Genomic DNA, 17508 nt, shown 5'->3' on the forward strand with positions numbered 1-17508 from the left:
TTCATCTTTCCTTTTAAAAGTTAAAAACTGCAAATTTACATGAATCAGCTTTTAGCAATTTGTATAACTCACAATTTTGAGTAGAAAGCAGGTACACTTTTAAATTTTTGAATCGCATGCAAGGGGGTAATGGGGTAGCACTCAACAGGATAAAAGGCAAAAGATTGTGCTAAAGCTAAACGAATTGTGTTTGAATGATTAAAGTTACAAACTTGGATGTCTTGTAATGTCTCAAAGACATCTAGATAATTTCATATGGGGAAGAGTTACTGGAAAGCTTCAAGAAGACTGCAGAATTACTGATATTGCCAGAGAGTTTAGAATCTCACAAGGCATTGCAGCCAGGCTCTGGGCAGCATTTAAAACCAATGGAATGCACTCCAGACATTTGCTAAGAAGTTGCCTTCACTCTACCACAGAGCATGAAGACAGATTTTTGGTTATAACAGTAAAACATAATCGACACACCATGGCAGGTCAGCTCCATTCAAGCACAGGTATGCAGATATCTCGACAAACTGTGGCAAGACATCTGCAACATGTAGGCCTATACACCTGAGGGTCTGTAGTCTGCATCCCTTTATCCACAGCTCATCGTAGAGCACATTTTCAGTGGTGTTGTATCCATAAAAATTGGACAAGACACCAATGGGCTAATATACTCTTTACAGATGTGAGTTGTTTTAGTCTTTCCTCTGATTCTAGATTACAATTGTTCTGCTGTGAAATTAGTACTGCTTCTCCCTGTGAAAATGTTCTTGGAAGGGATAGATATGGTGATGCATCGGTCATGGTGTGGGGAGGTAATATGCTTAATGGACGCATTGAACTAAAAGTGCTGAAAACAGAGACTATGACTGGTGAAAGATATTGCAACAAATTTCTTCAATGTCATGTTCGATTGTTCCATCATGTTGTAGGCAAAGAATTCATTTTTATGGACGACAATTCCACACCACATCATACATGAGCAGTGGAGATACTTCTGGAGGATATTAATCGAACCAAGTGGCTAGCATGCTCCCAGATCTCAACTCCCATAGAAGACATTTGCGATTCAATAGGAAGATGCATTGCTGCCCAAAATTCCACTCCAGAAAACAAATAAGACCTTATCCTTGCTCTGAAGGAGGAGCGAGCCAGTTCGCCTCAAGGACTCCTGAATCACTTGGTACTAAGCATGGTACAACATTGTGAGAGCTGCATCACAGTTCAGGGTGCACATATTCCATACTGAAATGTGTCTCCACATAGTTTTCTGTAAGCATTGTACATTAATTCCTTAACTACATCCTTAAGAAATTTGCAACTTTTGACAAAAACAAACATTTGCAATTTAATTTGTACAAAATTCATTACACATATTTTGTGAAATGTAATTTATTAGTATGCTGACAATAAATTTTATGTCCACACTTGGCTGTAGTCATGAAAATTTTTTCATATACAGGAAAAAAAAAAAAGTTTGTTCTTAGCTTTTGGACACACCAGTGTATATCAAGTTCTACTGCTTTACTGACATCAAACTTACTTAACTTTCTTGCTTGTTAACAAATATATTCATTAGGTAGATTAATGTATTGTTCAGTGGCAGTACAAGGTAGGCTAGTGTAGCATAGAATAGCATAGGCATGAAGTCTATTACAACAAGTCTTCAAATTCCATGTCATATTAAGAGATAACTACAGCAGTTAGTTTGTTTTCAAAATTCATTTAGCCTACTTGCACGCAAGCTCAGACAATAAATTTTGGATAATCTTCTACTGAATGGGTTAGAATTCATGATACCAGATTTTGAAAGCAAAGTGCTATTTCATGAAGAGAATGTTAATTTTTTTGTCATTAGATTAGGTACTTAAGTACCAAGTATCCGGATTCTAAGCAATTTACTATATTACTGTTGATTTGCTGAAATGAACTATACACCCTCTTTCCAAAAAGAAACCAAACTTTTGATAGAAAATAAAACTCAAGCCAATTATAATTATCCAAATCATTTATTTCAATCAATATACTCTCCCTCAGCTTCGATACAGCATTTGGCACAGTCAATTAATGCGTTAAATGAGTTTTTTTTATATCGGTTTTTGGGAGGATACTGTTGAGGGTTGTGGTTACTGCTGCTTGAACGTTTTCAATGGTGCCATATCGCTTTCCTTTCATCGGCAAATGAAGTCGGGGGAAGAGAAAGAAGTCACAGGGTGCTAAATCAGGTGAATACGGAGAGTGATCCAAAACACAAAGTTGGTTTTTCATCAAAACCTGTCTCACATTGTTCGAACAATGAGATGGTGTATTATCGTGCAAAAGTGACCAGCTGCCTGCATCACGATATTCATGCTGTACATGACGAATTCTCGCTATCAATCACTTCAAAACTTCAAGATAAAACTCACCATGACCATTTGGCCAAGCAGAATGAATTCTTTGTGGATAATGCCCTTGGAGCCATAGAAACAAATCAGCATTCTCTTTACTTTTGACTTCTCCAAGCAACTTTTTTTGGATGCCCCTCTTCTGGTGGTCTCCACTCAGCACTCTGGCGCTTTGTTCGGTCAACTTGTGGGGAACAAATCGCGAATTCAATTTATGAAGGCCCAAACCCTCAGTCAAAATGTTGTGCACAGATGGAATCCCAAATTCATCTTCAATCAATCTCACGGCCAATTTCGGGTTTTCTTTGATGAAATCACGCACTTTTTGGATGTTAACTTTCTCAGTCCAGTTTTTGGCCAGCCCAGCTTTTCATCGTCCTCAAGTGTCTCACGAGGACACTTGAGGATGCTTAAACTTTGAAATCCGAATGTCCATTGAAGGCCGAATGTTCAAATGATACACTAGAGCAAATCCCTAGACAAGAGACAGTTTGCTATCATCCAAGGTTTTTTATTAGAAAATTTACAAGTATCTCTCACCACCCCACCCATCCACTCCATTCCCATAAAACTATGGAAATAGTGGGAAAGAGAACAAAATAAATTGTGGGAAAGAAACAGAGATTTGGCAGAAAAATCATACAAAGAACTCGCAGGAACTATATATAAAATGCACACAAAATGAGAACATGAAAAGTATAAATCTTCTTCTTCTGCAGTTTGTCCCACTTAAGTGGGGTCATTGTTTTTGGTGAGTCTCCTCCACATCCAAGTTCTTCATCCTCAAGTCCTCCTCCACCAACTCCCTCCATCTCTTCTTTCGTCGTCCGTGCTTCCTCCTTTCCTGCACATCCATCTTCATGACCTTTCTCCCCACATATTCATCCTCCCTCCTCGTCACATGATCAAACCATCTCAAACTTCCCTCCTGTATCTTTGCTCCTAAGTTCATAACTTTCACTGTTCCCCCCTCACATAGTCATTTCGCAGACGATCCTTTCTAGTCACGCCGCACATCTACCTAAATATATTTCCGTTACCTCCAATCCTGCTGATGTTATTTTTCCTCAGGGCCATATGATACATAGTTTCCATAGTATGCATCATAGCTGGTCTCACTACTGTCCTATAGATTTTGCCTTTTAGACAGATTGGCACCCTCTTATCGCATAGCACTCCAGCCATCTCTCTCTCCAGTTCCTCCATCCTCTTCCACTGTTGAACCTAAGTACCTAAAGTCTCCTAACCTTCCTGGTGACACTTCCTTCAGGCTCCAGATTTGTCTCCTGGCCACTGGCCACTTTGCAACACATATACTCTGTCTTACTTCTGCTCAGTCTCATACCTCTCTCTTCCAGTATTTTCCTCCATCTTTCCAGTTTAGCTGCCACTTCTCTTGAATCTGCACATAGCCAGATGTCATCTGCATACAACATTGTCCAAGGCGCATCTTCTGTCACCTCCTCCATCACAATATTAAACAGGAAAGGACTTAATGCTGACCCTTAATGCAAGCCAACTGTCACGTGAAAAATTTCTGTCTGTCCCAGGCAAGTCTGAACTCTTGTCTTCACATTTCTGTATATCTCCTTCTTCTTCCTCAGACACCTCCAGACTTCCTCATTTAGCACTCTATCATACGCTTTCTCCAGAACAATAAACACCAGATATAGCTCCCGTTGTTTCTCTCGAAACTTTTCCATCATCTACAGTAACCCAAAGATAGCATCTTTCGTTGAGCAACCAGGCATGAAGCCAAATTGCTCCTTTGCAATCTCCACCTCCTTCCTTAATCATCCATCAAGAACCCTTTCCAGGATTTTCACTGTGTGGGACATCAACTTTATTCTTCTGTAATTCTTACAGTCTTGTGCATCCCCTTTACCCTTATAGATGGGGACAAGAGTACTTTCCCTCCACTCCTTTGGCATATTTTCCAGTTGGCAAACTTTTATGAACAGGTCTCACAGCAGGTCAATTCCCTCTTCCCCAGTGCCTTCCATGCCTCCACTGGGATCCTGTCAGGGCCAATCAATTTTCCATTCTTCATTCTCTTCATGGCCTCCTTCACTTCCACTCTACTGATGTTCTGCACCATCCCTTCATAAGGCTGCCCATCTGGACAAGAGACAGTTTGCTATCATCCAAGGTTTTCTATCAGAAAATTTACAAGAAAAAGCTTATCTCTCCCCACCCCCCATTCCATTAAAACTATGGAAATAGTGGGAAAGAGAACAAAATAAATTGTGAGAAAGAAACAGAGATTTGGCAGAAAAATCATACAAAGAACTGGCAGGAACTATATACAAAATGCACACAAAATGAGAACATAAAAAGGATAAATGCATACAATAATAACATGAAAGAACTAGAATATGAAATTATAAAAGTGAAAATTCAAATTTAATGTTTAAATTTTGAAATGTTATGTTAGATTAAACTGAGGTCACTTACCTGAAACCATCACACTAACTATGTGCAGTCTGTACTGTTAAAATCAAAAATAACCTGAAATTCAGCAGTTGGTGAACTTTATAATCGTTACCTCCAATTACAAAAAAAAAAAAAAAGAAGTGGAACAGAAATAATGCACACTAGTTTGCATTAGTCAGTCAGAGAGGAGAAGAAAATCTATGAACACAGATAGTGTGAATGTCAGCTTCCTAACCAGGCAGCAACACAATGACGTACAGATGACATAAATTATACTGTTCAATTATAATTATACATCAAAAGAAATACAGCATGTGTCACAATTTACAATATTTTTTAAATTCAAAGTTTAATTAAAAGTTATGAAGTTTGTGCAGATTATAACTTATTTTGTTCGAAAGTTCTTTATCTATAAAGATTCTGATTTTAAGAGGAACCTGTGGCATAGTAAATTAATTAATAAAGAAACACATAAAAAACCACAGTGATATCTTTAATTAGTAAAAGGACAAATATTTCGTACTAAAATTAATAGTACATCTTTAGTGTCTGTTACAATAATAGGAATGGAATACAAGTAAAACGTTCGGTGGATCCTATTAAAATACAATTGTTACCGCGTGCTAGGAAATAATAGAAATAACAAATTTAATCTATTAAGATAAATGGTTTTTTACATAAGATAAAAGTGTCCCAGATCTTTGAGAGAGACAGACAGTCATTTCTATTTAAATTCGGTCGGTGCAAGATAGTTTCACAACTTTCTTTGAATAAGCGTTCATATTTGAATCTGCATCTATGGAGGAGAACAGCTTTATCCCACTGGACACTATGAGTAGAGTCAATACTGTGCTGCACCAGACTTGACTTCAGAAGTTTGTTATAATCAATATAATATTGATGTTATTTTATTATTTTTTCCAAAGAACGGCCAGTTTGTCCAAAATAAGAGACATCACATTTGCAAGGTATTTGGTAAACACCACCCAAAGATAGAGAAGACAGTTTATCCTTTCTAGAAGGTAATAAAGAAGAAATTTTGTTGATAGGAATATATGTTGGAATCAATTGATACTTTTCAGAATTCTACCTATAGGTTCTGAGATTCCTGGAATGTACAGAATAGGAACTCAGTGGACTGTTGAAGAAACTGTAGGTAATGGAACATAAGAGTCAAGTATCTGTTGGATTTGATTGGAGTTGTAATCATTTGATTCCATTAACTTTTTAATGATGGAAAGTTCTTGTTGTAAGATTATTGGGGAAGAGCAAACTTATGTCCTCTATGAATTAGAGATTTAAGAATGCCAAATTTTTGAGATGTGTGGTGAGCAGACGTTTTGTGAATGTATCTGCCAATAAATGTGAGTTTTTACAGTTTTTACTGTCTTCTCTATCTTTGGCTGGCATTTACCAAATATCTTGTGAATGCGATGGCTCTTATTTTGGACAAACTGGCCATTCTTTGGAAAAAAAGAATAAAAGAACATCAATATTATATTGATTATAACAAACCTCTGAAGTCTGGTCTGGTGCAGCACAGTATTGACTCTACTCATAGTGTCCAGTGGGATAAAGCTGTTCACCTCCATAGATGCAGATTCAAATATGAAACGCTTATTCAAAGAAAGTTGTGAAAGTATCTTACACCGACCGAATTTAAATAGAAATGACTGTCTGTCTATCTCAAAGATCTGGGAGACTTTTATCTTAATAGATTAAATTTGTTATTTCTATTATTTCCTAGCATGCGGTAACAATTGTATTTTAATAGGTGATCCACCAAATGTTTTGCTTGTATTCCATTCCTATTACTGTAACAGACACTGGAGATATACTATTAATTTTAGTACGAAATATTTGTCCTTTTACTAATTAAAGATAATTAAATAAACAAAAAAATTGAAGGTACTGCCATGGGTAGCCCTCTGTCTCCACCTTTGACAAACTACTATTTGAAACAATTAGAAGATACTATGTTCTCATCCATTCATCCTCAACCATCTCTTTGGTAACGTTACGTCGATGATGTTTTTGCTGTTTGGCCACACACTGAAGATGAACTTTCTACTTTTCTACAATGGATAAATAACCTTCATCCACACATTCAATTCACTATGGAAAAGAAAACTCGGGTACTTTACCATTTTTGGACATCCTCCTTACTAAAACATCTTTTGGTACCTTATCTACAAGCATCTTTCAAAAACCCAAGTTTACTGGCAGATACATTCACAAAACGTCTGCTCACCACACGTCTCAAAAATTTGGCATTCTTAAATCTTTAATTCATAGAGCACATCACCAATCACCAATAATCTTACAACAAGAACTTTCCATCATTAAAAAGTTAATGGAATCGAATGATTACAACTCCAATCAAATTCAACAGATACTTGACTCTTATGTTCCAATACCTATAGTTTCTTCAACAGTCCACCGAGTTCCTATTCCGTACATTCCAGGAATCTCAGAACCTATAGGTAGAATTCTGAAAAAGTATCAATTGATTCCAACATATATTCCTATTAACAAATTTTCTTCTTTATTACCTTCTAGAAAGGATAAACTGTTTTCTCTATCTTTGGCTGGTGTTTACCAAATACCTTGCGAATGTGATGTCTCTTATTTTGGACAAACTGGCCGTTCTTTGGAAAAAAGAATATCAATATTATATTGATTATAACAAACCTCTGAAGTCTGGTCTGGCACAGCACAGTATTGACTCTACTCATAGTGTCCAGTGGGATAAAGCTGTTCTCCTCCATAGATGCAGATTCAAATATGAACGCTTATTCAAAAAAAGTTGTGAAACTATCTTGCACCGACCGAATTTAAATAGAAATGACTGTCTGTCTCTCTCAAAGATCTGGGACACTTTTATCTTATGTAAAAAACCATTTATCTTAATAGATTAAATTGTTATTTATATTATTTCCTAATTCTCGTGGAAATGCTTAGACGTTGGTTATGCATTTTTACTAAATAGCTTAAGGAAATTACAACGTATACTAGGATATACATTAAAATAAATTTTAATACACTTCCAATATTTCGGCAACATCATGTTGCTATTTTCACAGGAACTTAAAAACAAGACATGTGCACGCGCCAGCACAACAAACAGTAAATGAGGAAGCCCAATCGCCCAAGAATACCAACATTGCCCGCTAGGGGGCACCATCAGGACTTTTAGGAGAAAGAATAGCTGCCTGCTTCATCCTCATTTACTGTTTGTTGTGCTTGCGTGCACATGTTCCTGTGAAAATGGCAATGCGACGTTGCCAAAATATTGGAAGTGTATTAAAATTTATTTTAATGTATATCCTAGTATATGCTGTAATTTCCTTAAGCTATTTAGTAAAATTTATTTCCTAGCATGCGGTAACAATTGTATTTTAATAGGTGATCCACCGAACATTTTGCTTGTATTCCATTCCTATTACTGTAAGACACTGAAGATATACTATCAATTTTAGTATGAAATATTTGTCCTTTTACTAATTAAAGATATCACTGTGGTTTTCTACGTGTTTCTTTATTAATTAATTTATCCATAAAGGTAAAAATTCTAAATTCCTGATTGAGTTGTTAAAATCAACTCAAATTGTTGATTTTAACAGTAGCCTGCACATATTTATTATTATTATTATGTGACACTTCCAGGGAGTCGAAAAACTCAATCGTGGATTTAGTTCACAAAGTGACATTAATTTAACCTATTGTAATATTCCAAAATTTAGACATTAATTCTGGATTTTCATTTTTATAATTTATTTTTTTATATTATTTGCATTTATACTTTCTTTCAAAGTGTCATTCTGTGCATGTATATGGGTCCTGCCAAACCTTTGTGTTCTGTTATCAATGCATGATTTCTCACCAATTCCTGTGATTTATTTGTTTGTTTCCAGTACTTTATTTTATTCTATTTCTTTCTAGTCATTTCCATTGTTGAGTGAATCCCACAATTTTCACAGTTCTGTTTCCAAATGATTTCAGAAACAGAACTGTGAACTATCCCCTTCCCTCACAATAACCTGGTAACAACTTTTTACCAACTTAAATGTATCAATCATATCACCCCCCCCCCCTCCTCTCTTCCTACTATTCACAAGGTTTTGCAAATTACATTCCCTCAATTTGTCTTCATATCCTACATCCCAAAAACCAGTTACAACTTCTCTGGACATTTTCAAACATATCCTCATCACAATGAAAATCAAGGAACCAAATCAGTGCACAATAATTCATACAAGGTTACACAATGGAACCAGAATGTCCATTTTTACAACTTAAGATTCTCCTCATCATTGCCATAATCTGATATGATGATTTCATGACTTATGCAATGTGACCTCTACACTTACGATCCTTGTCCACCACCACTCCAAGGTCTCACCTCCTCCAAAATTTTCTCCAAGTGTATACTTTGCATCCCATTGTTGCCTACAATATTTCAGAACCTTATACTTTGCAACAATGAACTGATAGTTCCATACTGTTGCCCACTCATACAATCTATTCAGGTCCTCCTCTAAAGCCAGAACATCTGCTTGCTTGATTCCTTCATGCTTACACGGTGATCAAAATATATCATGAAAATTATGGAAACAACTACCGCATTAGAGTAAAACTTTAGTTTAATATAAAACAAAATAAACACTCAAAACTTTCACATTAAGGTCATCATCTGGAGTATACACATATATACAAAGAAATAAGCTGCACTACAATCTACATGTATGCTAAAGTTACTGATCAACTGTTAAAACTATTGGCCTGACCTGTGATGGGAAAAAAAAAAACCTTACTACATCAAAGCTAGAGTCCTGTTATTGTTATTATCTATTCTATCGTATCTGTCTCATTTGTCCCTTAGGACGGGTTGAGTCCCCTCCTAATGAGGGGTTACTGGTGAATTAATGCAGCCAGTTAGGTTACAAAATTAAATTAAGCTGGAGAGCAACATATTCACACAAAAAAATTACTTATATAAGTATACATATAAATTACAACAAACCAGTATGGTTGGTAGCCAATAAAAGCTAAAAATTTGCTAGAATCCTAAAGTTAGGTTTGCTGGAAAACTAAGTGGGCTGAATGTTTGCCATCCAAATTCTTGGGTTTTTTATGCTACCATTATTGTTAAGATTAGGATGGTTAATCAAAATTTCACAGGCTTCTTTAAATTTCTGTTCATAAAGGTTTTTGCATGAGGTAAAGTTCTTTAAATCATATAAAAACCTGGTATAAATGGAAATTAAGCTGGAAAGCAACATGTTCACACAAAAAAATTACTTTTTGATGTAGTAAGATTTTTCCCCCACCAGAGGCCAGGCCAATAGTTTTAACGGTTAATCAGTAACTTTAGCATACCATGTAGATTGTAGTGAAGCTTGTTTCTTTGTATATATATGTGTATACACCAGATGATGACTTAATGTGAAGGTTGAAACATCGAGTGTTTATTTTGGTTTATATTAAACTAAAGTTCTACTCTAACATGGTAGTTGTTTCCATAATTTTCATGGTGTACTGCTTGATTCCTCATCACTCTCTTCAGTTTTGCATCATCTGCAAACAGTTGTATGTCACCAGTTAAACCCATGCCAATATCATTGATATAAAATGATACAAGAGTCCCAAGACAGACCCCCCCACACACACATTGCACACTACTAGTGACTTTTCTCTACTGGGATACTTAACCCCAATATACAACTTGCTAATACTAGTTGCCTATCCAACTAACTAATCTATCATCCATTTCCATCTTCAATTTAGTTACCAGCTTGTGTTTTGGCAATCTGTCAAAAGCCTTTGCAAAATCTAAGTATACTACTGTATATGTGTCTTCCTTGTCCAATATATTTGCACCTTTGTTATAGCACATAAACAAGTTGGCAAAGCACAACCTCCCATTAAACTAAATCCATGCTGACAAGCACAAAGAATACCACAGCTATCAACCCACTTTTGTATCCACTCTCACTAATCTCTCCGATAACCTCAACTACAACTCCAGATTTACAGATTGGCCTATAATTTGTAACTGTAGAAGCACAGAATATTAGATACGAAAATATTGGAATGCTCACGAGTAATGGATTGATTTGGAGGAAAATTGTTGATATGAAATTAATAATAATGTAAACTTAATCATGTAGTGTTGTCATAGTAACCTGAACATCCCTTGGGGTACATATCAGGAAACTGATGATGAGCTTTATCACCACCTTTTTCACCACCTTTTCTGAAGTGGAACATTTTACCCTCCTCCTACTCCTTTTGGATGTGCTATTGCAAAAACACTTGTTAAACAGATAGGCCAAGGCTAAAGCTTACTCCTTGCAATATTCCCTTAAGACATGTGGTGATATGTCATCAAATCCTATTGCCTTATTGACATCTAGCTTACTTACTCCTTGTATACCTCTTGCTTGCTCATCAGTAAGTCTTCTATCATTTCATTCTCTACATCTGAACTTCTGATTTCTCACTCAGAATGAAACACCCTGACAAAATGCTCACTGAATACTTCGACTATGTCCTCAGCAGCAGTTACCAATCTCCCACTTTCATTCATTAGCATCATCTTACCATAATATCAAAAAACTCTCCAGGGGTTTTTCTTGGCCTGATTTGCCATTTCTGCTTGTACTGCACTTTTGCTGTCCTTATTAACTGTGTCACTCTCCTGGCCTGCTCTTTATACTCTTCATAAAACAGATTATTACCATTATTCATCTTGTGCTGTCTCCAAATTGCCTTTTTCTTCCAGATTTCATGTTAAATCTCTCTATTCATCCATTTGACATCTACCCTATTTAGCCTTCTGACCTTCAGAATATATTCACACATTAATGCTGTTAAGTATTTCTTTGTCAGTTCCCAAGCAGTGTTTATTTCCTTTAAGTGCAGTACAGTCAAATTTTACATTTGTCTGATAAGGTTCTATTAACTGCATCAATCCACCTAGATCTTGGTCATCCTCTAAGTCTTTTTCCTACCATCAAATACCTGTTGTGCTAATCCTTCCTCTCTGCTTCTGTTTAAGTGATCATACTCTCAGATTAGCTCTACACCAATATGTCTGAATGGCAGCGATGCGAGTTTCTAATATTGTGTTTAATAATGCTGATTCTTCCAACGACTTGATCCGTTCACTCCTCTGTAATTTCAACTAATATCTGAATATTGAATCCCTACCTAATACTGGCAAAGTCTGAAAATTAATTGTTCTAAGGACTTGGTATCCTCTGGATGACGTTAAAGCTGTTATTTGCAGCTTTAACTCATCCAAACAGTGAATTCCAAAATCCAAAGATCACAGTAGATGATTTCTATCATCTCTAGTACAAAACCACAGTACAGCTTAGTGGAAATCTAAAGTAGCCTGAAAATGTACTACATTTGCTCTATAGAGAAAGAATCCAGAATCATCTAACCTTAACCCATCCACAATGGATGAGCAATAGGTCCCTAACCTTTTGTGGATGGAATTAACATTTAAAAATTAATGTTTTGATTGTAGCATAAAGTTTTTCATGTCACATTAAAGCATGTCGCAAACTGAATATGCAATTACATTGTTATATTCTTGATGATATAAATTATACTAAGAAAGAGAATTTTCAGTAAAAAAAAAAAAAAAGAGCCTTACAGCATCTATTTCATTTAGTGCTTTCCATCTTTCTTGTGGTGCATCAATTCCTTCTGCAGTCTGGATGGTTCTCTTCAATTGGCTAGTCCAAACTCGCAATCGAGGAATCTTTTGTTCTTTTATGAACTTGGACAAAGCATTGGCATACTAAAAAAAATAAAAAATTAAAATATAAGATAGTCTGTTAAGTAATAGTTTATATGAATCTGTGAGAGGAAAAACAACACCAACAGAGAAAGACTACTAATCTGAAAGCATATCTCAAATGTGGTGAAATTGTGAAGTTGATTAAAAAAAAATAAATTAAAAAAATAATAATAAAAAACACATGTAATAGTAAACTTTTTTATGGAACATTATTTTTTCATCAGCATAATATCAGGCAAATCAAACTAGATGTCTGAACAGTTCAAAGTCCAAAATCAAGCATAATAGTAATCACACATATGGGAGATTCTTGTACAACTGCTTTAGTAGCATAACATTCCCAGTTGCAGTAAGTTGTTTTGCTTGTTAAAAGTAAATTATAAATCATAATTGACAAATTATATTCTTGCTTTAATTTTTTCTCCAAGGGCAAGCAAACAAAATTAAATATGAAGAATCTTCAAAACTAGGCTATCATTCATATAGTCTGTTGACCTGATATCAAATTGCTTCAGTATCCCCCTATGTACAGCAGACCCCTTTCAAACATGTATATTGCCATGCATTGTAAGAAGAGTCACGTTTGGGTATGACTAAACCAAGAAATATTCTGATCAAATATAATTTACTTTCTGAACCAAGCAAAAAAAAAAAGAACTTGCTAATTCTCTTGCAGAAAAATTTTAATATACTGATACATCAATAAATATGAGACATTTTCTTTGGATTTTATTGGACCATGATTCTTTATAAATATATGTATATAATCGTCTACCAGTTTCGCTAGCTTGAGTCAGTCCAGCTTCTTCAGGACGAGAATGGTTACGCTACCATTAAATACCAAAACAGAAGAATGCAGTAACGACATTAAAATCAAATAAAAAATTGAAAAGACGTGTAACATAAGAGCATAGAGCATGGAGAATTAGTCATTGTTAGTAGATAGCGTTTTATAGTTTTTCACGAAATTGAGTTCTGCTAAACAGTGAATTTATAAAACTTTTCCAAATGTCTTTTAATATCATGCCTTGATTTCTATTGAGATTGTCTCCTGTCCAGAGTATAACTGCAGCTTCTTTAAAGTTTCTACATCTGAAATCTTCTTCAATGTATGGCATGGAACTGTTGTCCCAATCGATGGAATGGTTCTAAATAGAGAAATGAAGGGCTAATCCTGAGGTGTCTGCTCTGTTGTTGTTGACATCTCCTATACGTTCTTTTTTTCGGATTTCTAGGCTTCGTGATGTTCGGCCTATATAGTTCAGTCCACAGGAACATGGGATGTTATATACACCTGCATACTTGTAGAAGGCGATGCAGTCCTTAGGAGATCTTAACATGTGCCATGTAGTTAAGATAGGTTTGAAGGCAACCCTGATGTTGAAAGAATTCATGATTTTTGCTATTTTCGTTGAGACTGAGCCGGCATAAGGTATAACGATGGACGATGTACACCACGTCACTTGAGGTTGTCGCTGTGGGCTGCTTCTATAGAGAATCTTTTGAATGATATTTTGTAGGTAGCCATTTATGGATAGAGTTTTTGATATAAGTGAGAGCTCATCAAGAAGATCTTTTTCTTCCGTGATGATATTTGTTGCTCTGTTTTTGAGCACATGTATGATGCAAAGTTTTTGTGCGTAGTGATGAGTAGATTTAAAGTGAAGATAATGTCTAGTGTCTGTAGGCTTGCGGTAGATTGTGAGCTTGATTTGTCCATTATCTTGTTTTTTTAATAGCACGTCCAAAAAAGGTAATTGATGGTTATTTTCAAACTCTAATGTGAACTTAATTTTTTGGTGGAAGGAATTTATTTTTTGAAGGAACTCATGTAAGGCACTTTCTGTGTCTTTCCAAATGATGAAGATATTGTCCAGGTATCTCCACCAGACTGATAGTTTCGGATTTATTTTGGATAGGATATCATTTTCGAATTTTTCCATGAACAGATCCACGCAAGATGGTGACAATGGACTGCCCATGGCTAAGCCATCAAGTTGTTCATACATTATATTATTTATTTTAAAGTAGTTTGATTTGAGACAATGGTGGAAAAGCTGAGCAATCTCTTAATACGTAATATGACTAGATGGCCTCCAGAATTACAGCGAAATCTAAAATCTCTACATCCATTACCACCATGCTTATATGGTATACCAAAAGTTCATAAAGTTGGAGTTCCACTCCGCCTGATCGTGGACAGTAGAAATTCTCCAACATACCCACTAACCAAACACCTAGCCAGTTTGTTGAAAGAGAAGATAAAGATATCAGACTTTTATAAAGAATTCTAAGCATTTCAGTGAAAGATTAAAAGGTATCAACATCTCAAATACAGACATATTTGCAAGCCTAGACGTAGTGTCATTATTCATGAATGTACCAGTTAAAGACGTGATTAAGATCACAGAAAATCTCTATCTACACAAAATTGCTCAGCTTTTCTGCCATTGCCTCAAATCGAACTATTTTAAAGTAAATAACATACTCTATCAACAACTTGAAGGTTTAGCCATGGGCAGTCCCTTGTTACCACCTTGCATGGATCTGTTCATGGAAAAACTAGAAAATGACATCCTATCCAAAAATAAATCCGAAACCATCAGTCTGGCAGAGGTACGTGGACGATATCTTCATCATTTGGAAAGACACGGAAAATGCCTTACATGAGTTCCTTCAAAAAATTAATTCCTTCCACAAAAAAATTAAGTTCACATTAGAGTTCAAAAATAACCATCAATTACCTTTTTGGGACGTGCTATTAAAAAAACAAGACTATGGACAAATCAAGCTCAATCTACTGCAAACCTACAGACACTGGACGTTATCTTCACTTTAAATCTACTCATCACTACGCACAAAAACTTTGCATCATACATGTGCTCAAAAACAGAGCAACAAATATCATCACGGAAGAAAAAGATCTTCTTGATGAGCTCTCACTCATATCAAAAACTCTATCCATAAATGGCTACCTACAAAATATCATTCAAAAAATTCTCTATAGAAGCAGCCCACAGCGACAACCTCAAGTGACGTGGTGTACATCGTCCATCGTTATACCTTATGCCGGCTCAGTCTCAACGAAAATAGCAAAAATTATGAATTCTTTCAACATCAGGGTTGCCTTCAAACCTATCTTAACTACATGGCACGTGTCAAGCTCTCCTAAGGAGATCTTAACATGTGCATTGCCTTCTACAAGTACGCAGGTGTATATAACATCCCATGTTCCTGTAGACTGAACTACATAGGCCAAACATCACGAAGCCTAGAAATCCGAAAAAAAGAACATATAGGAGATGTCAACAACAACAGAGCAGAAACCTCAAAATTATCCTTTCATTTCTCGATTTTGAACCATTCCATCAATTGGGACACCAGCTCCATGCCATACATTGAAGAAGATTTCAGATATAGAAACTTTAAAGAAGCTGCAGTGGTACTCCAGACAGGAGACAATCTCGATAGAAATCAAGGCATGATATTAAAAGACATTTGGAAAAGTTTTATAAATTCACCATGTTTAGCAGAACTCAATTTCGTGAAAAACTATAAAACGCGAGCTACTAACAATGATTAAGCCTCCACACTCTATGCTCTTAATGTCACGCGTCTTTTCAATTTTTTATTTGATTTTAATGTCGTTACTGCATTCTTCTGTTTTGGCATTTAATGTTAGCTAACCATTCTCGTCCTGAAGAAGCCACACAGACTCAAGATGGCAAAACTGGTAGACGATTATATACATATATTTATAAAGAATCATGGTCCAATAAAATCCAAAGAAAATGTCTCATATTTAGTATAAAAGGACCAAATGTTTACTGTCAAAAAAATACTGATACATCATTTTGCTACTTGAAAATGGAAACTTTACTGATTTAGTTTCCATTGATGAGACATTAAGTAAAATCAAAAACAATCTGGATAGTGATCTTCCTATAATGAATGGTAAAATACATCTTTGAAAAGAGTTATGCAATGCATTACTGAGTTATTAACACCTTCTCTCAGTTATATGTAAAAGAGTTATTAACACTTATACACAGTAAGTCTGTTCATGAGGATACTTAATGAACAAACTTTTGTTTGCTAATGCTTGGACAAAAGATTAAAACAAGAATATATTTCTTGTAAAATATAATACATAGTACTCCTGGTTATTATTTGGTTTGGAGAAAATAATTCCAAACAGCATCCTTTCTGCATTCCAAAACACAGATGACATTTCATCTGTGTTTTGGATGAAATAATATATAATAATGTAAACAAAAAGTTTACATTATTCTTAACTTCCTATCAATACAATAATTGGAGTCTTTTTTCCTGGGCATAAAACATCTGCCTTCCTAATCATTCTTCTCCCATTCTGTTTAAGTGACTATATTATTTGAGATTAGCTCAGCTCATATATTTCTGAATGCTAACCATTTTAAGTTCCTTTATAGCATCTTCATTTATGCTACTGATGCAATCTCTGCACTCTGCTCTACTTTTGGAACTCCTTTCAGCAGTCTTTGATCAACTATTTTACTACAAATCTGGCAATAAGATTCATAATTTAATAGTGGTTTGAACAGGGTCTTCTATAGAACTGATGTAGTGCTTTGACTAATTTCTCTCTTATACATATAATTTTATTTGGTTGACTGCTCACCATACTCAGCTTTACTTATGCTGTTATCACTTTCTATGTTTAATTTTGGGTTTCTGGATCCACTTCTGGGTCTGGCTCTCACTGATGAGACCTCAATAAAGTTCGAAACTGGTCTTGGTAGTGGCCCTTCCTATAATGCATAGCATTATACATGTCCGTAAGGATGTGCATTGCGTTGCATTATGGGATACTAAGGCAATCAATGTGAAGTCATCAGACTCTATATA

General features: G+C 35.5%; 1 protein-coding gene across 4 annotated transcripts in view; it reads right to left on the reverse strand.

The window, feature by feature from the left end:
* The window catches only part of Pfrx (6-phosphofructo-2-kinase/fructose-2,6-biphosphatase), a 512820-nt gene that overhangs the window by 239327 nt on the left and 255985 nt on the right, over window positions 1–17508 (reverse strand). For all 4 annotated transcript variants that reach the window (XR_016549397.1, XR_016549395.1, XM_090404174.1 and 1 more), the window contains exon 9: window positions 12475–12621. Coding sequence is in view for 2 of the 4 variants with exons in the window: in XM_090404174.1 (XP_090260300.1) it covers window positions 12475–12621 (147 nt within the window). In the remaining 2 variants the exon portion in view is untranslated. The remainder of the gene's footprint in view (window positions 1–12474; window positions 12622–17508) is intronic.

The sequence above is a fragment of the Typopeltis vanoorti genome, chromosome 2 (genome assembly GCF_054136105.1).
Source record: "Typopeltis vanoorti isolate ZY-2024b chromosome 2, IOZ_Tvanoo_1.0, whole genome shotgun sequence".
Taxonomy (NCBI): domain Eukaryota; kingdom Metazoa; phylum Arthropoda; class Arachnida; order Uropygi; family Thelyphonidae; genus Typopeltis; species Typopeltis vanoorti.